At 39.0% G+C, this 15,851-nt stretch overlaps 1 protein-coding gene across 17 annotated transcripts in view; it reads left to right on the top strand.

Annotated features, from left to right (window-relative positions):
• Positions 1-13,382, top strand: part of MARK3 (microtubule affinity regulating kinase 3) — a 65,931-nt gene extending 52,549 nt beyond the window's left edge. For 8 of the 17 annotated variants that reach the window (XM_086749152.1, XM_086749148.1, XM_086749155.1 and 5 more), the window contains 4 exons: positions 614-871; positions 3,710-3,736; positions 8,635-8,679; positions 10,881-13,382. In XM_086749152.1, the coding sequence (XP_086605278.1) occupies positions 614-871; positions 3,710-3,736; positions 8,635-8,679; positions 10,881-11,226 (676 nt within the window). In that variant the 3' untranslated portion in view covers positions 11,227-13,382. The remainder of the gene's footprint in view (positions 1-613; positions 872-3,709; positions 3,737-8,634; positions 8,680-10,880) is intronic. The other 9 variants (XM_086749149.1, XM_086749156.1, XM_086749159.1 and 6 more) reach the window with 3 other exon arrangements.
• Positions 13,383-15,851: the final 2,469 nt, after the last annotated feature.

The raw sequence follows: 15,851 nt of genomic DNA, 5'->3' as shown, positions 1-15,851 counted from the left end.
TTTTTTTTTAGTCTTGTTTACATTTGTCTTGTGGTGTGTCAGGCTGTCTGTGACATAATCCTGCAATAATGAACCTTAATTTTTTTCCTAGTGTTAGGAGTATTGGACATTCCCTATTGTCAGAGTTTGTGGGAGACTTTAACTGTGTATCCTGAAGGACTTCACTACTTGGAGTGGTTTGCTTATAGAGAATTTTGTGTAGGATCCTTTTAAAATTAGCAAGATTTTGAAAGATATATCTATAGAATGTGGATGGAGAGACACTAAAGTTACCTGTTGCTTCTCTTTCCTGGGAGGAAACTTTACTCATCTATTCTTTTATCAGTCTTCTCAGTGAAACATTGTATGCCTGGTTTATCTGGTCTTTTCCAGGATACTCCTGTTGCATTTTTCTGCCTATGTAGGTTTCTGTTTCGACAGCCTTTTAATCCTAACTTCTTACAAGTTTTGATTCCATACAGTGCTGTAATAATGTTGATATTTCCAACTCTGGCCTACATAAAAGTGTCTGCTTATGCTTTACTGTAGAATGTAGTGTTTTGTGTTTCCTGCAGGACCATAGTTACGTAAAAAAGTTCTAGCATTGTTTTTGTCTGTTTGTTTTTTGCTCTAGCACTATTCCCGATCAAAGAACTCCTGTTGCTTCAACTCACAGCATTAGCAGTGCAACCACACCTGACCGTATTCGTTTCCCCAGAGGAACAGCTAGTCGGAGCACTTTCCACGGCCAGCTCAGAGAGCGACGTACTGCTACCTACAACGGACCGCCAGCCTCCCCCAGTCTGTCCCATGAAGCGACACCACTCTCACAGACTCGAACCAGGGGTTCCACTAATCTATTTAGTAAACTAACTTCAAAACTAACAAGAAGGTAAGCCTCTTAAAATGGTGGTGCAGCATTTCCTTTTTATCAAGTAGCAGACATAGCTAGTAGTTCATTGCTTAGGCTTTTGTCCGCATTCTCTAATTAATGACTTAACAATTTCTCCAACTTGAAATGCACTGGCTTATGATTTTTTCATAGTTCTTTTTGGTTACAGAAGCCATTCGTTTTTAGCAGTTGAATCAAGTGGGATAAAAAGTGAGACAGCTTGGTCTATGCTGTTTCTTCTGTGCTCTTCATCCTCATGTCTGAGGTACAAATGCTGCAGAACTGAAACATTTCAGTTCTGTTCACGAGCTGCTCGCTCTGACTGCATGGTCTGTCAGGAGACAGCATAAACAAGGATCCCGGTCTTCATATTTAATGTAGCTTAGAAGCTCAGGTTGCATCTCTCAGTTACTTAGGCTATCAGTATTTCTGGAATAATCTTACTGGCAACGTGTGAATAGAAATATTGCAGGTGACAGGGTAGCGGAAGGAGACAAAAGCTTCTTCTGGTAGTGGTGCTAGCATAGGTCATATTAAAATAATGGCAATACTGTGCTTTCAGTCTACGCAGGAGTCTGGTCAAACCTTGAAAAAAACCTTCCTCCTCTTTTGACCTTTAGTTCATGTACAGATTCTGGGTTTGGCATGAAGGTGTATTGGTCTAGCTTAAGCAGGTATTGTTGCTGCGCTAACAGCTTTTATTCTAATTTGACTTCTAGTTTCAAATCCAGCTGTGATTTTAAATTACTTCCTACAAACCGTGTCCAGAGAAGGGTAACGAAACTGGTGAAGGGTCTAGAGAACAAGTCTTATGAGGAGTGGCTGAGGGAACTGGAATTTAGTCTGGAGAAGAGGAGGCTGATGAGAGACCTCATTGCTCTCTACAGCTGCCTGAAAGGAGGTTGTAGGGAGGTGAATGTTGGTCTCTTCTCCCAAATAACTAGCAATAGGACGAGAGGAAATGGCCTCAAGTTGTGTCAGGGCAGGTTTAGGTTGGATATTAGGAAAAACTTCTTTACTGAAGGAGTGATCAGGCACTGGAGCAGGCTGCCCAGGGAAGTGGAGTCACCAACCCTGGAGGTGTTAAAAAAATGTGTAGACATAGCATTTCAGGATATGGTTTAGTAGGTATGGTGTTGTTGGGTTGATGTTTGGACTTGATCTTGGAGGTCTTTTCCAACCGTAATGATTCTGTGATTCTAAGAACCCTAAAACTGAAAGCCACCTATTTTTCTTTCTATGTTTAAAACCTGTCAGTTCACATACCACATACTTCAGACCACTCTGATATCCACAGCTTGTGTTTGTAGAAGTGAGGGTTTGTTTATCTTTGCTTTAAGATAATCTTCATGCTTTTGTTACCTCCTCATAATATGATTTTTTTTTAAATATATCATTCTGATCTTGGCCTGCTTGCTTTTATTCTAGGCTTATATCACATCAGCACCAAGCCATTTTCTTCCTATCTGTTTTGTGACTATACATGCCTCCTTCTCAGCATCCTCTTCTCCTAATCCTACAAAATAATACTTAGCTGAACTCCAGTTTTTCACAACTGTCTGATTTCAATTTAGAGAGTGAATTTCTTTAAAAATGTAGAAGTCATTTCTGTGAAAAACAAGAACGTGACAGCCTAGCCTTTGGTAAATGTTTTACCCTGCTCAGCTCTCTGCCAGCTAACACTTCCTTGTTTTGTTTGTTTGGTTTTGGTTGTTTTTTTTTTTTTGCTTCTTTTTCTCTTGAGAGAGAGAACAAGATTAATTTAAATTTTTTAAAAAGAATTAAGTCATCTGCTTTTTGTCAAATGAAGTCTTAATCAAAGACATCCTTCTGGCACATCTTTCTTTCTGTACTTTTGTTTGTAATATGCTTACTTAATTTTCCATCTGACATTCCAAATGTGGATGCTCAAACTGTGAACATGCAAGCTTTTCACTTGTGCTGCTGGAACATGCTATTTAGCATTGTGTGTGTCTCAGTTGTTTAGGCAGCGTTCAAACTTCTGTCATTACCTTCAGGTTTCAACTTTTGCAGTGCACTGTGGTTTTCTTCAGAAAGTTTTTCCCCACTACTCTTGACAATAGTTTAAATTCCATCTGGACTTGATTAAGTAACGTACGGCTGTAACACAATAGCGCTGTTGCAGATAGTTAAGTTTGCACTTGGACGACCTCTTATGGCTGGGGCTCTGTTATACTGGGTGCTGCACAAACCAGTAAGGAGATGGATAGTCCCATCAAAGGACACGGTTATGTCTAATAAAATTTTTAAAACCTTAAAACCTGTTAATTTATTCTGGCATTCTCTAGGAGGGATCAGAATCATTTTGGTTATTAACGTAATTATGTTTTGGTGTAGACAATTGTTACAGCTTCTGCCACTAAATTAACTGAATAATTAAGGCAGTTTCTGGCACAACACAGCTGACCTAATGTTACGAAGGAAGGAAGAAACCTAACTCCGAAGATACTCAAGATCTAATTGTAGTAGAGTTGCTGATTTTTGCTTTCTATTTGAAATAAATGAAGAAAATCCAAACATATTTTTATTTGACCTTGCAGATTATTAATTTTAAAGTGTTTTGACACCAGTATGTATTTTAATTTATAATAAGTACTGGTGGCATATTTCCTAGAAAACTTAAGTTTGGAAGTAGCAATGCTAATAGTTTGACTCTTCAGACTCTAAATCATCTGCCTAATCTCAGAATGTATTGAAGTATAATTTCATTGTGCGTTTTAAATGAGGTCTTTTTGCATGTTTCACTCTAAATGGCTTTTTCAATTTATTTTGTACAAAACTTTTTGTTAATTATTATTTTGGCTTAATTTCTTTTAGAAACATGTCATTCAGGTTTATCAAAAGGTAGGATTTATTTATATTTTAAAAAAAGTGGCTCCTGCGATTAACAACAGATTTGGCTTTCTAGCCTTGGTTTTCTGAAAACTAAACTTTCTGCTGAGAACTAAATTCTTTCTTAAGAGGAAAGCCTAGAATAAATCCATTAACTCATGATGATACTTAAGAATCTGTGGCACTTGTATAACAAAGATGCTAAGCATGCCTTGTGAATTCTTCTTTCTTTGATAGAGTTGGTAGTACCAAAGTAATTCTGTTCTCTGTACTAATACACTTAGCATGCTTATGTTTGAAGAATGAGGTGTTTGATAACAATGATGAAAGTTTAAACAAAACATAAGGTTACAAGCAAATAAAGGTAAGTGATGCTAAATTTACATTCTTTCTTTGTTTTATGATACTTTATTAAAATCAAATTGAAGTGTTGCCTGCAGTTGATAGAACAGGAAGCAAACTCAACGCAGTCTAACAGTTTTGAATGGAAGATTGAATGCAGATGCAATGGCTGTGTATTTATTTTAAAATGGGATGCATTTGCTGAAGTGAATTGCAGCTGAAGTGCAAATAGAGCACTTATAAACACAAAGCACAACATCTATGCAAATTTATTAACAAAAGGGAAAAGCTCAGTAGCCTGATTCACATTTCAAGCGCAAAAGATTGAATTTAGTTTTACAATTTGTGAATTAATCAAGGCACTATATATCTTGTTAGTCCATTATAACTCATAAGGATTGGTTATACAATTTTGAGCCACAGGTAAATTTTCCAGTAGAATTTTGTAGTACTCTGTTTAGTTATATCATGTCTAGGAGCTTCTTAAAGGGTGGTAGTTTCAGTTTCCAACTACTGGTCAAAAATAGGGAGATGGGGCCAAAAAACAGATACCTGTTTTAACCTTCAAAATGCAAGGCTATGCATGTGACTGTAATTTGAAGTTTGTCAGACCATTTCAAGGAAATACTTAGATTAGGGAGACCTGAGATATATAAAATACTGCTCAAATTGGGGTTTATTATGTACAGTCTGAGTCTAAAGGTACTCCTCTGATTAAATGAGTAGATTCCATGCCACAGTAATAATAACCGGGGCTCTTCCAAACATGACTATGTTTAGAACTGCCATTGGTTGGCTTGCCTGCCATTGTCACAGCTGACTTGAGAAAAGGAACATGCACCAACTGTTAGGGAAAGAAATCATCCAACACAGTATATAAATGAAACTGAGCAGCGGTGATAGTTTTAACCCAATGTGCATCATGAGCTGTGTGGTGCATACCACTCTGTAAGACAGAGCTTTCATCTCCCTGGAGTCAACATTCCTTGTAAAACAAAGGATTGTGATCTGTGCAACCTCCAGCACTGGGTGCATATAAGTTTGTTGCTCTGAAAAAAAGATGAAAAATGCTAATATGAGTACAGTTTTAAACTAGAAGATTACTGTTCAAATTTCAGGCTTAAAACATAAATTTTAAAATTACGCTTTAAAATTTTCCTTTAACTCAAGGCCAGGAGTCTGACTATTGTGGAAATAAGCTGCTGCGGGTTCTGTGAATGTCTTTTGAATAAGAGATTTGGAAAGTCTTACACCACCTACACAGGACTAGACTGTGCTTTTAAAATTATGTTTTAAGTGTGCATAGTGTAGGTACAAAATTAAACTGAAAACGCTGGGGCTTTTGGCAGTTTCTTCTTGCCTTATATGCTATGAATCTTACCTAAATTCACTGTCTTTGGTACTGCAAAAACTGCTGTAAGCCAATAGCGTGTACATGCAGTACTGCGGCATCATTCTAGGGAGCTGAACAAAATTGGTGATCAGTCCCTCCTCTTTAAACTACTGAGTTCTGATATTGTACTTGGTACACAGAGGTATAAAAAAAATATATCTCCCTCTTGTACCATACACTGTCCTTGCCAATCTGCATATTGTGGAAGTCTAACTTTTTTTCTGACAAAAAACCACTTTCAATGTTCTGAATTTTATTGCAGCATCTTTTCTCCATTTCCATAAACTGATCTTATTTTAGCATCTTGCGCTTTTTACTGGTTTTCCGTATCTCTTTAGACAGTTTTCTTTGTGTTTGGGTTTTTAACGCAGAGTGTACAAAGATGTAAAGAACAGAAAAGACCACATAACTCAGGACAGATGTATGGAAACATTCTTATGTTTGACAGCTTTTCTCAAACCATAAAGGAGATAGTGTGTAGGCATTGCATGACGAATGAGAACATAGCTTTCCTATATATTTGTTCCATTCTCAAGACCAAGGAGTGTATTGGTCCAAAAAATTAATTATGTAAAAATACAAGCAAAAGCAGAAAATTTAGAACATAAACCAGCATTTTGTGGTTCCCGCAGAAGGGAAGATTGTATTAGCAGTGGGGAGGCCTCAGGGCTGCATCTGACTTGCAGACCCACCGAAACAATACTGGCACTACAGTAAGTGACTGTTCCCAAAGCACCAGTGCTGGGATGTAGAGTTGGACCCTGACCATGTCCTTCGTGAAGGAAGGAGCTTCTGGAGAGACTGGCACAGCCTTCTGGAGCTTGGCATGATGGTTCTTATTTCAGGGTGCATGTCACTGAATGCAATTCCTGGTGCTAAATAAATGGAACACTGATGCATGGAAAAACTAAACAAAGTAAGGAGTTTTCTGAGAGAAAGAGCCTTCATTATTTCAAAGTGGCAGGTATTTTGTAAATAATTACCTTTCTTAGATGTAGACTACTGTGGTTTAGAAACAGAACAATTTGGCTTAATTTCAACCTAAAAAGGGTCTGAGAACATCATTAGGGCTTTTCCCTCCCAGACGTTTCTGGACAGATTCCAGTAGCAGTAAGACTGTTCATTGTTGGGAAGGCTGGTTATGCTCCCATTTTCTGCAACCTTTAGCAAGTTTAAATCTTGACAAAGATGTTGTCTGCTGCTTTGTAAGAACACGGTAGGCTCTTTAAAGTTCAAATGCTCTCAATTTTTCAGTTGAGAAGTATCTTCAGATTTGTTACTTGCTTTGCCTGGTAAAACAAGCCTTTCCCAGATCATCTGAAAGATGTGGATTTGTTCAGTTGGTACATGTGACGGTTCCCCCCGCTTCCACCTACCCCATCTCAGTCCTACAGAATTGTTGTGAAGGATGAGTTGATGGACTGTATATGTAGGCCTTGTAAATCTTTCTCCACCTTCTCCTACGTCCACCATAGCAAAGTAGCCTAAATAAAAATCTGCCTAGTAAAGTAGTAAAATCTGCCTACTATAATGATCATCAGTGCTGTTGATGTTTTAAACTCTTTAACGTGGGTCTCAGAAGTCTGACATCAAGTGTTCATTGCACTCAGGTAGTTGAGAAATCAGGAGGGCTACAGCCTCTGAGTCAGTCGCCTTCCTGTGTTACTGGGGAAAGCAATTTTCCCCCCTTTTTTTCAGAATGTTAAATTTTAACAATTGTATATAAAATTGTGCTATGATGAAAATGACTGCTATTAAAAACATACTTTGAAGCACTAAAATTAGTTGAGGACTTGCCAGTTGTTTTCTTCTTATCTTCCTTGTCCTTGTTGCTTGGAACAGCTTTTCGTGAGTCAGTGGAAATATTTCCTACCAGAGGCTTCAGTTTGCCATGTGCTGTGCAGCACCTGAGAGAGCAGGGTTCTGATCAGACATCGTGATGAACAGCTCATAGCTGAGTGATGTACCACGTTCTTAACTGGATTTCTGTTGTGATGGCAGTGTGAGTTTTGAGCAAGGAGCAGGCTCCGTGGCCTATACAGCAGGTGCTGCCACGTGCTCCTCACCATGCCCACAGCGCTTCTGTTCCCCTGTGACAGGGACTGCAGAGTCCTCTTGCAAGCCTGTTCCCCTCACTGCAACCCTCAAAAGAAAGGAAATGAGGAAATTAAGCCTTGTAACAACCCACAGTCTGATATAAATACCGCTGTGCATCAGAAAATAAGCTTATTGTCTTACATTCCTATCCCTAGACACCTGTCAACCAAACTGCTTTAATAATTTATGTTATTCAGTGAAGCCATGTACTAGCTTAGAGTAGGTTTGCTAAGAGCCTTATAAAGATAGCTTCCCTGCAAGCAGAATTAACACTGAGATGTAGGGCCACGGTACTGCAATAATGGGAAGGTAGAGGAAGGTGATTTCCCTTCTTAATTCTACTTGATACTGGGCTTTTGAAAAATTGTAGTGATCCACAATGCAGCTTTACTCAATACAAGAAGACAAAGCTTAAGTGTGCTCAGATGCTGAAGGTGTGTCAGTGTGGGAATTAGTAGGATGGACTTACCACAGCTTGATAAATCTTGGATTTACCTCTAAATCTCTGCTAAAATGTATATGCCTCTTGTTCTTCTGTTTTAAGGTATATAGTATTGTTTAAACGCCTAAAACCTCAAATTTGATGTGCATGCAAACACACAGGGTGACCAAACTTACCTGTAAATAGGGTAGTTTTTCAAATGTGTATTGTATTACCTGATAAAACTTGAAAGTATAATTAGCCTAAAAATAATTGGAGTTTCTTCTCCTTTAGGAGATACTTCAAAACAGAGTAACTTCAATACAGTTTGTGACTTTAGCTTAACATTTTCTGCTTTTAGAAGTTCAACTTTATTCATTGTATTCTACAGTATTAATGTATATAAACATACATTGTAAAAATTAGTTACGGTCTTTTTAAAAACTGTAGTTTATAGACTTCCATTTAGTTTGGCGATGTTATATTCTGAATTTGGTCTAACCCACAATGTTCTTTACATCTTTGTTGCTCTGTATTTTAACACACCTTTGGTATGATTGCAGTATCTTTTAGCAGCTACTCATATATTGTATATTGTAGTGTAAGATTTGTCTTCTCTTTCCCACTTCCTTTTGCTTCTGCATTCTTTTCAATGAGGCTCCCAACTGAATATGAGAGGAACGGGAGATTTGAGGGCTCAAGGTGAGGGTAAAATTTTTGTTTAAAATGTTACTTAGGTGAGTTTGAACCTTTCTCCCTTTGATTATGTGGCATAGTGGCTTCAGGCAGCAGCTTTTGTTTTGTGTAAGGCTTTGAAACTAAACAAAGAAGCATTTCTGTCTGCAAAACAGCTATGAAAGCACTGACTGACTTGGTTCTAAACTTTCATCTTTCCTGTTGCCTTTTCCCGTGTGTGTTTTTTGCATTTTAGTCATTATAATTTGCTGTTGTCTTGTAGATGTGTAAGTAAGCAGCCTCTAGTGAGGCTGCAGGCATGTGGGATAACCACTGAAGGCTGATAAGATATTTCTCATCTCCAAAATCAGAGATAGTTAAAGAATATTTTTCATGTTACACCCTCCTTCCAAAATCTGCGTATCAAAAAATACTAAAAATGAACAAACTTGTGCTGGTTCTGCCAACTGTTTTCAAGTAGAAAAAGCTTTCAAAAAGAAAATGAGCGTTGAATAAAAGCTAGTGTTCCCCCTGCCCCCTTAAAGCCTTATTAAATTAAAACCTTAAAGTTTAAACTCTTTAATTTGCTTGCTGAATTTTATAACATCTGGCAAATCACACAGCTGGATTTGACAGCATAATCCTATGATTCTTGCAGTTACTGGAAGTCTGTCTTAGTAGAATGTAAAGTTATGAAATAGGTTATCTTTGAGAGAGATTTATTTACTTCTGACCTTGCTATCACATCAATTTAACTTTTTCATAATTGGCTGCTTAATGGTGGTAGAAGGAAAGCATTGTGTAACCAGAAATTCATTGCCAGGTATTTTCAAGAGCGGCTTGACTTAATATTGTAAATTGAGCTTTGAAGTTCAGCATGAGACCTAAACAGCATGGTTTGGGGTCAGTTAGGTTAGGTAGTTTCAGAAAATATTTAATTATGACAATCAATATATTCAAGTCTCTTGTCCTGAGCTCAAGTAAATTCAAAGAGGCAACTGACAGCATGCAGATATTCATGAAGCAAATCTGTCATATTTTATTTTCCCTGGAGGTCCAAATGTAGTTCCTTATTCTTTAGCTGCATGACCACTGATTTTAATTGAAGTAGAAGAATCATTGCAAACTAGAAACTTCTAAAATGCTGCTTTTCTTTGTTCTGTATAACCTTATTTATCCTTACCAAAGAAAAAGCATTTTTATTTTAAAAAAAAAAAAGTTGCAGCCTCAATATTTTGTGCTTTATCTCTTAAAACTGTGACGGTGACAGTAATCCTCTTACTTCCCGTCTCCACTAACAACGTTGATGAGCTGTCTTACAGTGACTGCCAACTCTTTCCTCCATTTCAGCCTCAGAGGGACTTAGTTGTGTAGCTTGTAGCTTTGAAAGATTTCATCTCTTCACTTGTATCAGTCGTTGGTATTAAACAAATCACTGACCAACTTAGGGACAAAGTATTTGTTAATGGAAACCCCAGTAGCCTACAATGTCATGGGTCTCTAGCGACCATCTCAAACACTTACCAGCGCAGGGAGGCCAGAGAGAAAGCAACCAGCCCGGAGCTGGGTGGCACGTGTTGGCCTTGGAGCAGTAGGTGGGAGACCTCGAGCAGGGCCCCTTGCCTCTGCTCTCCTTCTTCCTGCTGCTGTCTACTGGGCGTGCCATGGGCCCTCCCAGTGCTTGGTTTTCAACCTGCTGCACTGGAGGAGATGCAGAGGAACCCCCAGGATTTTTCTGCATGGGCTCATCCCCATTCCATATGAGTGAGTGCCTCCCATGGTCTGGCACTCCCACGACCTGAGCTGAGCAGCCTTTTGTCACAAGTCGCCGCTATTTGTATGTTCCAGAAACTTTGAGCGCAGAGCTGATGTTTCAGATGTCAGCGTGGCCCGAGAATAGGGGTTTGAGTAGAACCTGCCTTAAAATCGAGTTGTAGGTGATTCATGTAGTTCTGCCTCTGCAAGGTCATTTCCCTCATGTCCCTGACTCCAGTGACTTCCAGTTGTGTCACCCGTCGCACCATACCTTCGTTTCAACCCCAGCAGCTAATGCTTTACCTTGACTGTGTGTTTGTATGGTACGTAGGAAAGCGGGGCACTGCTCGCAGCCGGAGCCTCTAGATGCTGCTCTAATACTGGTAGTGTGTGTTGAGTGTTAGTTTGCTTCACTAACATGAAATGGGGAGAAGGTAGCTGGCCCTGCTAACTAATAAATTCCTGTCTTTCAGCCGCAATGTAGCTGTGGATCAGAAGGATGAGAACAAGGAAGCCAAGCCTCGGTCACTGCGTTTTACCTGGAGCATGAAAACCACCAGCTCCATGGATCCCAATGACATGATGAGGGAAATACGAAAGGTCCTGGATGCCAATAATTGTGACTATGAACAAAGAGAGCGTTTCTTGCTTTTCTGTGTCCATGGAGATGGGCATGCGGAAAACCTTGTACAGTGGGAGATGGAGGTGTGTAAACTGCCAAGACTGTCCCTGAATGGAGTTCGCTTTAAGCGGATATCGGGAACATCCATAGCTTTTAAAAACATTGCTTCCAAAATTGCCAATGAGTTAAAGCTGTAACAAGAAAAATAGTTAAGTTGTAAATTAGTTAGCAATTTCAAGTGTTTTTGAGAATTCCGATGGAAATGTATAGAATAACATTTAGGCAATAACTTCTGCATCCTTCTGAATAGTGATATTAAAAAAAAAAAAAAGCTGCTGAGCTGGGAGGGAGAGTTGGACTTTTTTATAAGTGCACTACAGCATTAAAGTTGCCTACTATGTAAAATATTACCCCTTCTGCTTTATTTCCATTGCTCCTAAGTCTTTGACAACAAATTGAAACACAGAATATATTCATTTAAATATGCCTCCTGTTTGTGTGGACGTGTGAATGTACAGTATGTGTGTATAATATATAAAGTATTATATGTAAACAATTCATTTACAACATCGAGCTGTACCAGTACCTCTTTTTGGGCTAATTTTGGTGCTAAAAATTGAAATGGCCAAGGAGGAAACACTTGAGTTAATATTTAAAATAACTGAAGCGATAACCAGTAAATGCAGGTTTACAGTTCACTGCTGTGTTAAGAAAAAAAAAAAAGTGTGTGAAGGGTTTGGATTTACGGTTGTGAACATTATTAGTCCTGTTTTCTAAGTAGATCTCATGAGATTATTAAAAATTCACTTTTACTGAGTAAGTCTTGCATTATATTTTGCCCACCTATTTATTATTTAAGTCTGAATCAAATTTAAAAAATGTAGTTGATTTGTGCATTAAAACTTGGGTAAATGCTTCTATTCTTCTGCTTCTGCTCAACTGCTGAAATTGTATCTTTGTCCTTTTGGCTTATGAGTATTGATTGCAGCGAAGGACACTTCTCTGTTGTTCCACCGTTCCTCTACAGAATGAGGCAGTCTAAAAGGATGTGCTAAATGCTGACTAGTGACTCTTTCTCTCAGACCAAGTTCTCCATGTTAGACTAGGTCAGACTGATACAAAGCACAAAAGGACTCAAGTAAGGACCGTATTTTGATGCAGGTCACCACGTCCGAGTCGGTGCGGTTCTGAGGTGTTGCTGCAGGTGTGGCAGTACTGTCCTTTGCATTCTGGGTGCGCACAGTGTTGAAACCCAAAAGTGGGAATCAGATTGGCTGCTGATCTCCTCTGTTGTAATGTCCAACTTGCTAAACTACAGCCATAGGCAGTTAAAACTTTTCCTTGCAGCTCTCTTCCAGCGTGCTTCCACTTGGCTCTGGTTGTGTTGCTTTTGATGGCTTTAAGCCAGTTGTGTCTCTAGCTTCTGCTGTGGAGGGAGTCCACAGTCACTCTTTTAACATGCAGTGTGGAAACCTCCCCTTGATGAACTCTCTGATGGCCAGCTAGCTTTCTGTAGGATGCAAAGCTACTCTGGGACAATCCCTGCTTTTTAACCATCACTGGTGAGCCGGATTTGATTTTGCAAACTAGAATGAAGAGATTTCTTCATCCGTTGTTTCCTACTGATACTCAGTTTATTTCATCAAGGACTTCTGTAGATAATATCCTGCATTATCTACTTGACTTTTTGTATTAATGTTTTATGGTTATATTTCGGTGAAGCACTTAAGCATGTACTTAACATGTGCTTTAAACTGGAGCCTAAATTTGCATTTTAAATTTGCAGTGAGCTAGTAGTTATTCATAGTACACAGTTCAGACTTGACCCGAGGTGAAAATGCAAAATCCTTGATATTTTGCAAGTTGGTTCTTGTGATCTGTAGTCTCTGAAAGCAGCAGACTTCCCCTCTCTTTCCCTAAGCATTGATATTGATTATGCTAGTTTAAAGGGTAATCATAGTTGTTAAATGTAGTAAATATTCCTGAATTTGCAGTTTATTCTCTGTATATTCTGTATCACACCATGGCTTGAGAACTCCAGGTGCTACCGGAGTTCAGTTGGCTTTCAGTGCTCTGCCCGTGCCTGTGCTGCTCAGTATGTTTTTTCCATGAAAACTCCATTTTGTAATAGCAATAAGACATTTCAGGGCAGTCATTGTACTTTCTCAGGTGAATGGTTACCTATCCTTTCACTTTCTACGTTTTAAGCACTCCTCCAGATGTATTTTTTTCACCCGGCAGCGCACTTTGTTGTCTGAACTGAAAAAGTGTTCTGATAAATGATGTAAATCTGTATTCGATGGAAGTTCCAAAAGGTTTCATATTAAATGTTTTCTGAAATACTCTCTTCTTACTTCACCTGTTAAGTATGTAATTCTTTTGGAAAAGTGCACCAGTATCAACTTTGGATATTTGAAGTTTGTACGTAAGTATTTTTCTTAGTGTTCTCGAAAGGTTCGTTCAGAGTCTATCTGTATTTGAGGTATTAAAAAAAAAAAATTACGTCTTGCAATCGGAAACAGATTTTCAACAGCTTCCTTCCCAAATGCCTTGTAAAATTACCAAGTTGCAAGAATATACCCTTGTTTCTTCAGCATACTACACGCTTACTGTTCAAGCCTCTAGGAGTTGCCTGGAAAGGAAAACTGCTTTCTTCAGACCTCCAAATCAAAGACGAACTTCTTCCCAAATACAGGCCTTTTACTTGTTCGTATTCCTTGGGGATCTGTGTAGGTTTATCAGCACTGCTGCTGATACAGCTCTGGAGAACTACAGCTTATTTTTCTCTCCTTAAGAGACAAGTTGTAAAAATAATCAGAGGTCACTGTGTGGTGACGATGTAGGAGCAGGCCTAGGCGTTTTGAGATGCGTGTCTAGCAACTGAGAAGTGGTTTTATGTAATGGCATGACTGGTGTCCTGTATGTGTGGTCCGAATGGTGCGTTGGGGGTGTTTGTAATGGGTGTGTGACTCAAGGTTTGCATTGCTAAAACCCCTGTCGTCCGGTTCTGAAGATGTCTCTTGGTTGCTGGATCTGGCAGAGAAAAATGTCGTCAGAGTTTGGGTTGAGTGGGGTTCGCTGCTTTAAATGAAAGTTTTTAGAGATATGTCCATTAAAAAAAAAAAAGTCTGAACACTGAGCAGGAACAAACAAGTTCAGATAAACTTTTTCTCATGCAAACCTACTTAAGCTTTCTAAAGCACTTCAGTCTGTTTTATCTCTTTAGGTCTCAAGTCCTTGACCATGTTGAGGAAGTAGCAAAGAGAGGCAGGTTAGAGGAACAGCAAGTCCTGCTGGCCTAAGTGTTTTCATACTACTTTTATTCAAGCTACAGCATCTGATCCAGTCTTTGTGGGTTCAAAGATTTTGTTTAGTACAGATTTGGGCAAGGTTTGCCTTTTTTCTCTTGTACTACAGTGACATTTCAAGATCGAATGTAGTGAGATACTGTACCCCAATTTTTTTTAATTGCAGCATGTTTTGTCAATATAAATTATTTTTTAAAATAATCTGAAATTAGTACCCACATGTTTATGTTAAAAAAAAAAAATTAAGTCAGAGGTTCAGGAGTCCTTCTAGTCATATGGAAAGATTGTGGCAGATCTGGAATTTAAATCGAGATCTCTCCAATTCAGTTAAAAGCTCAGATACGCATGGGCCTATTGAGATATGTAGAGACTTCTAATCAGTGTTTCCCACAGCTGCTGTGTCATACCATGTGTTGTGGATTGCAATTTAATAAGGACTGCAGCCAACCCAGGGAACCATTTTCTCTGTTAAGCCAAGGTCTGGAGCAGCAGTATGCGCACAGCCGCTTTGAGTTAAAACCCGCTTGGTCGTGCTGGTTTTGGTTCCTGAAGGGCTTGGGTACCTCGCTGGGTATGGGCAGAGGCCGCCTACAAACTGGCGCCGTTCTCTGTGTTTCAAGGGTGGGGTGGTGGGGTGTTTCTTGCTGTGCAGTCTGTGGTCAGCTATCGCTATTTGGGGGGTTCATACCCCCCATAAAATTTTGTTTTCCAATTCACATTGCAAATGTTTAGGAAATACTAAATACAGTTTTGGAAAGCTGGTCTCGCTGTAGATTAATGTTTCATTTTAAACATATAGATTTGCAGTTTCCCATATTTCTAACTGTCAATATCATTTTTCCAAGTTTTCATAGAAAAGCCCTGGAGCTTTCCTGTGAAGATAGGCTCACATTATTACAAATCACTGGTGCTGCCAATTCAGCCCCTGACCTAACATTCTCATAATGTGTGGTTGTGAAAATTCCACTTTTGATGGGAATTTTTCCCTCTGGTAGCAGTGACTTGTTTCATTGATTTCACTATTGGCCATTACTCCATCTCTTCAGAGAACAAGCTGTAATTCAACAGGAAGATGCTTAAGTTTTGGATAAACCTTAACCTAGTGCAATTGGTGGGAATTTTTTAAAAGTTACACAACTTCATACCGAAGGGCCATCAGTGTCCTGAGAAGTCCAAGAAACGCAACACGTGTAGTGACTGTTTGTGTGTGTGCTCCTTACTTCTGACAAACTAAGAGCAGGAAAAAAGCTGACCTTGAACTTACTCAGATAACTCAATGGTTTTTGTGTCCTGTTTCTGCTGGTCTCCTCTTACCGTTGCTGCGCAGGTCCTGCCTCCAAGCGAAGGCACTGGATAAAATGAGCAAAACCATGGAGAAACATTCACCCAATGCTTCTGCAGTTGAAATAGTATCATATTTGAAGCAAAAGAATTTGAAAGACTCTTTAACTGGTCTTTTTTAGCCTTCTAAGAATGTTTTTAACCTCTAGTATGAACAGTGGGCTCTCATTCCA

The sequence above is a fragment of the Chlamydotis macqueenii genome, chromosome 5 (genome assembly GCF_036417535.1).
Source record: "Chlamydotis macqueenii isolate bChlMac1 chromosome 5, bChlMac1.mat, whole genome shotgun sequence".
Lineage (NCBI taxonomy): Eukaryota > Metazoa > Chordata > Aves > Otidiformes > Otididae > Chlamydotis > Chlamydotis macqueenii.
The sequence above is the reverse complement of the archived record's forward strand: the minus strand, read 5'-3'. Positions and strand labels throughout refer to the sequence as shown.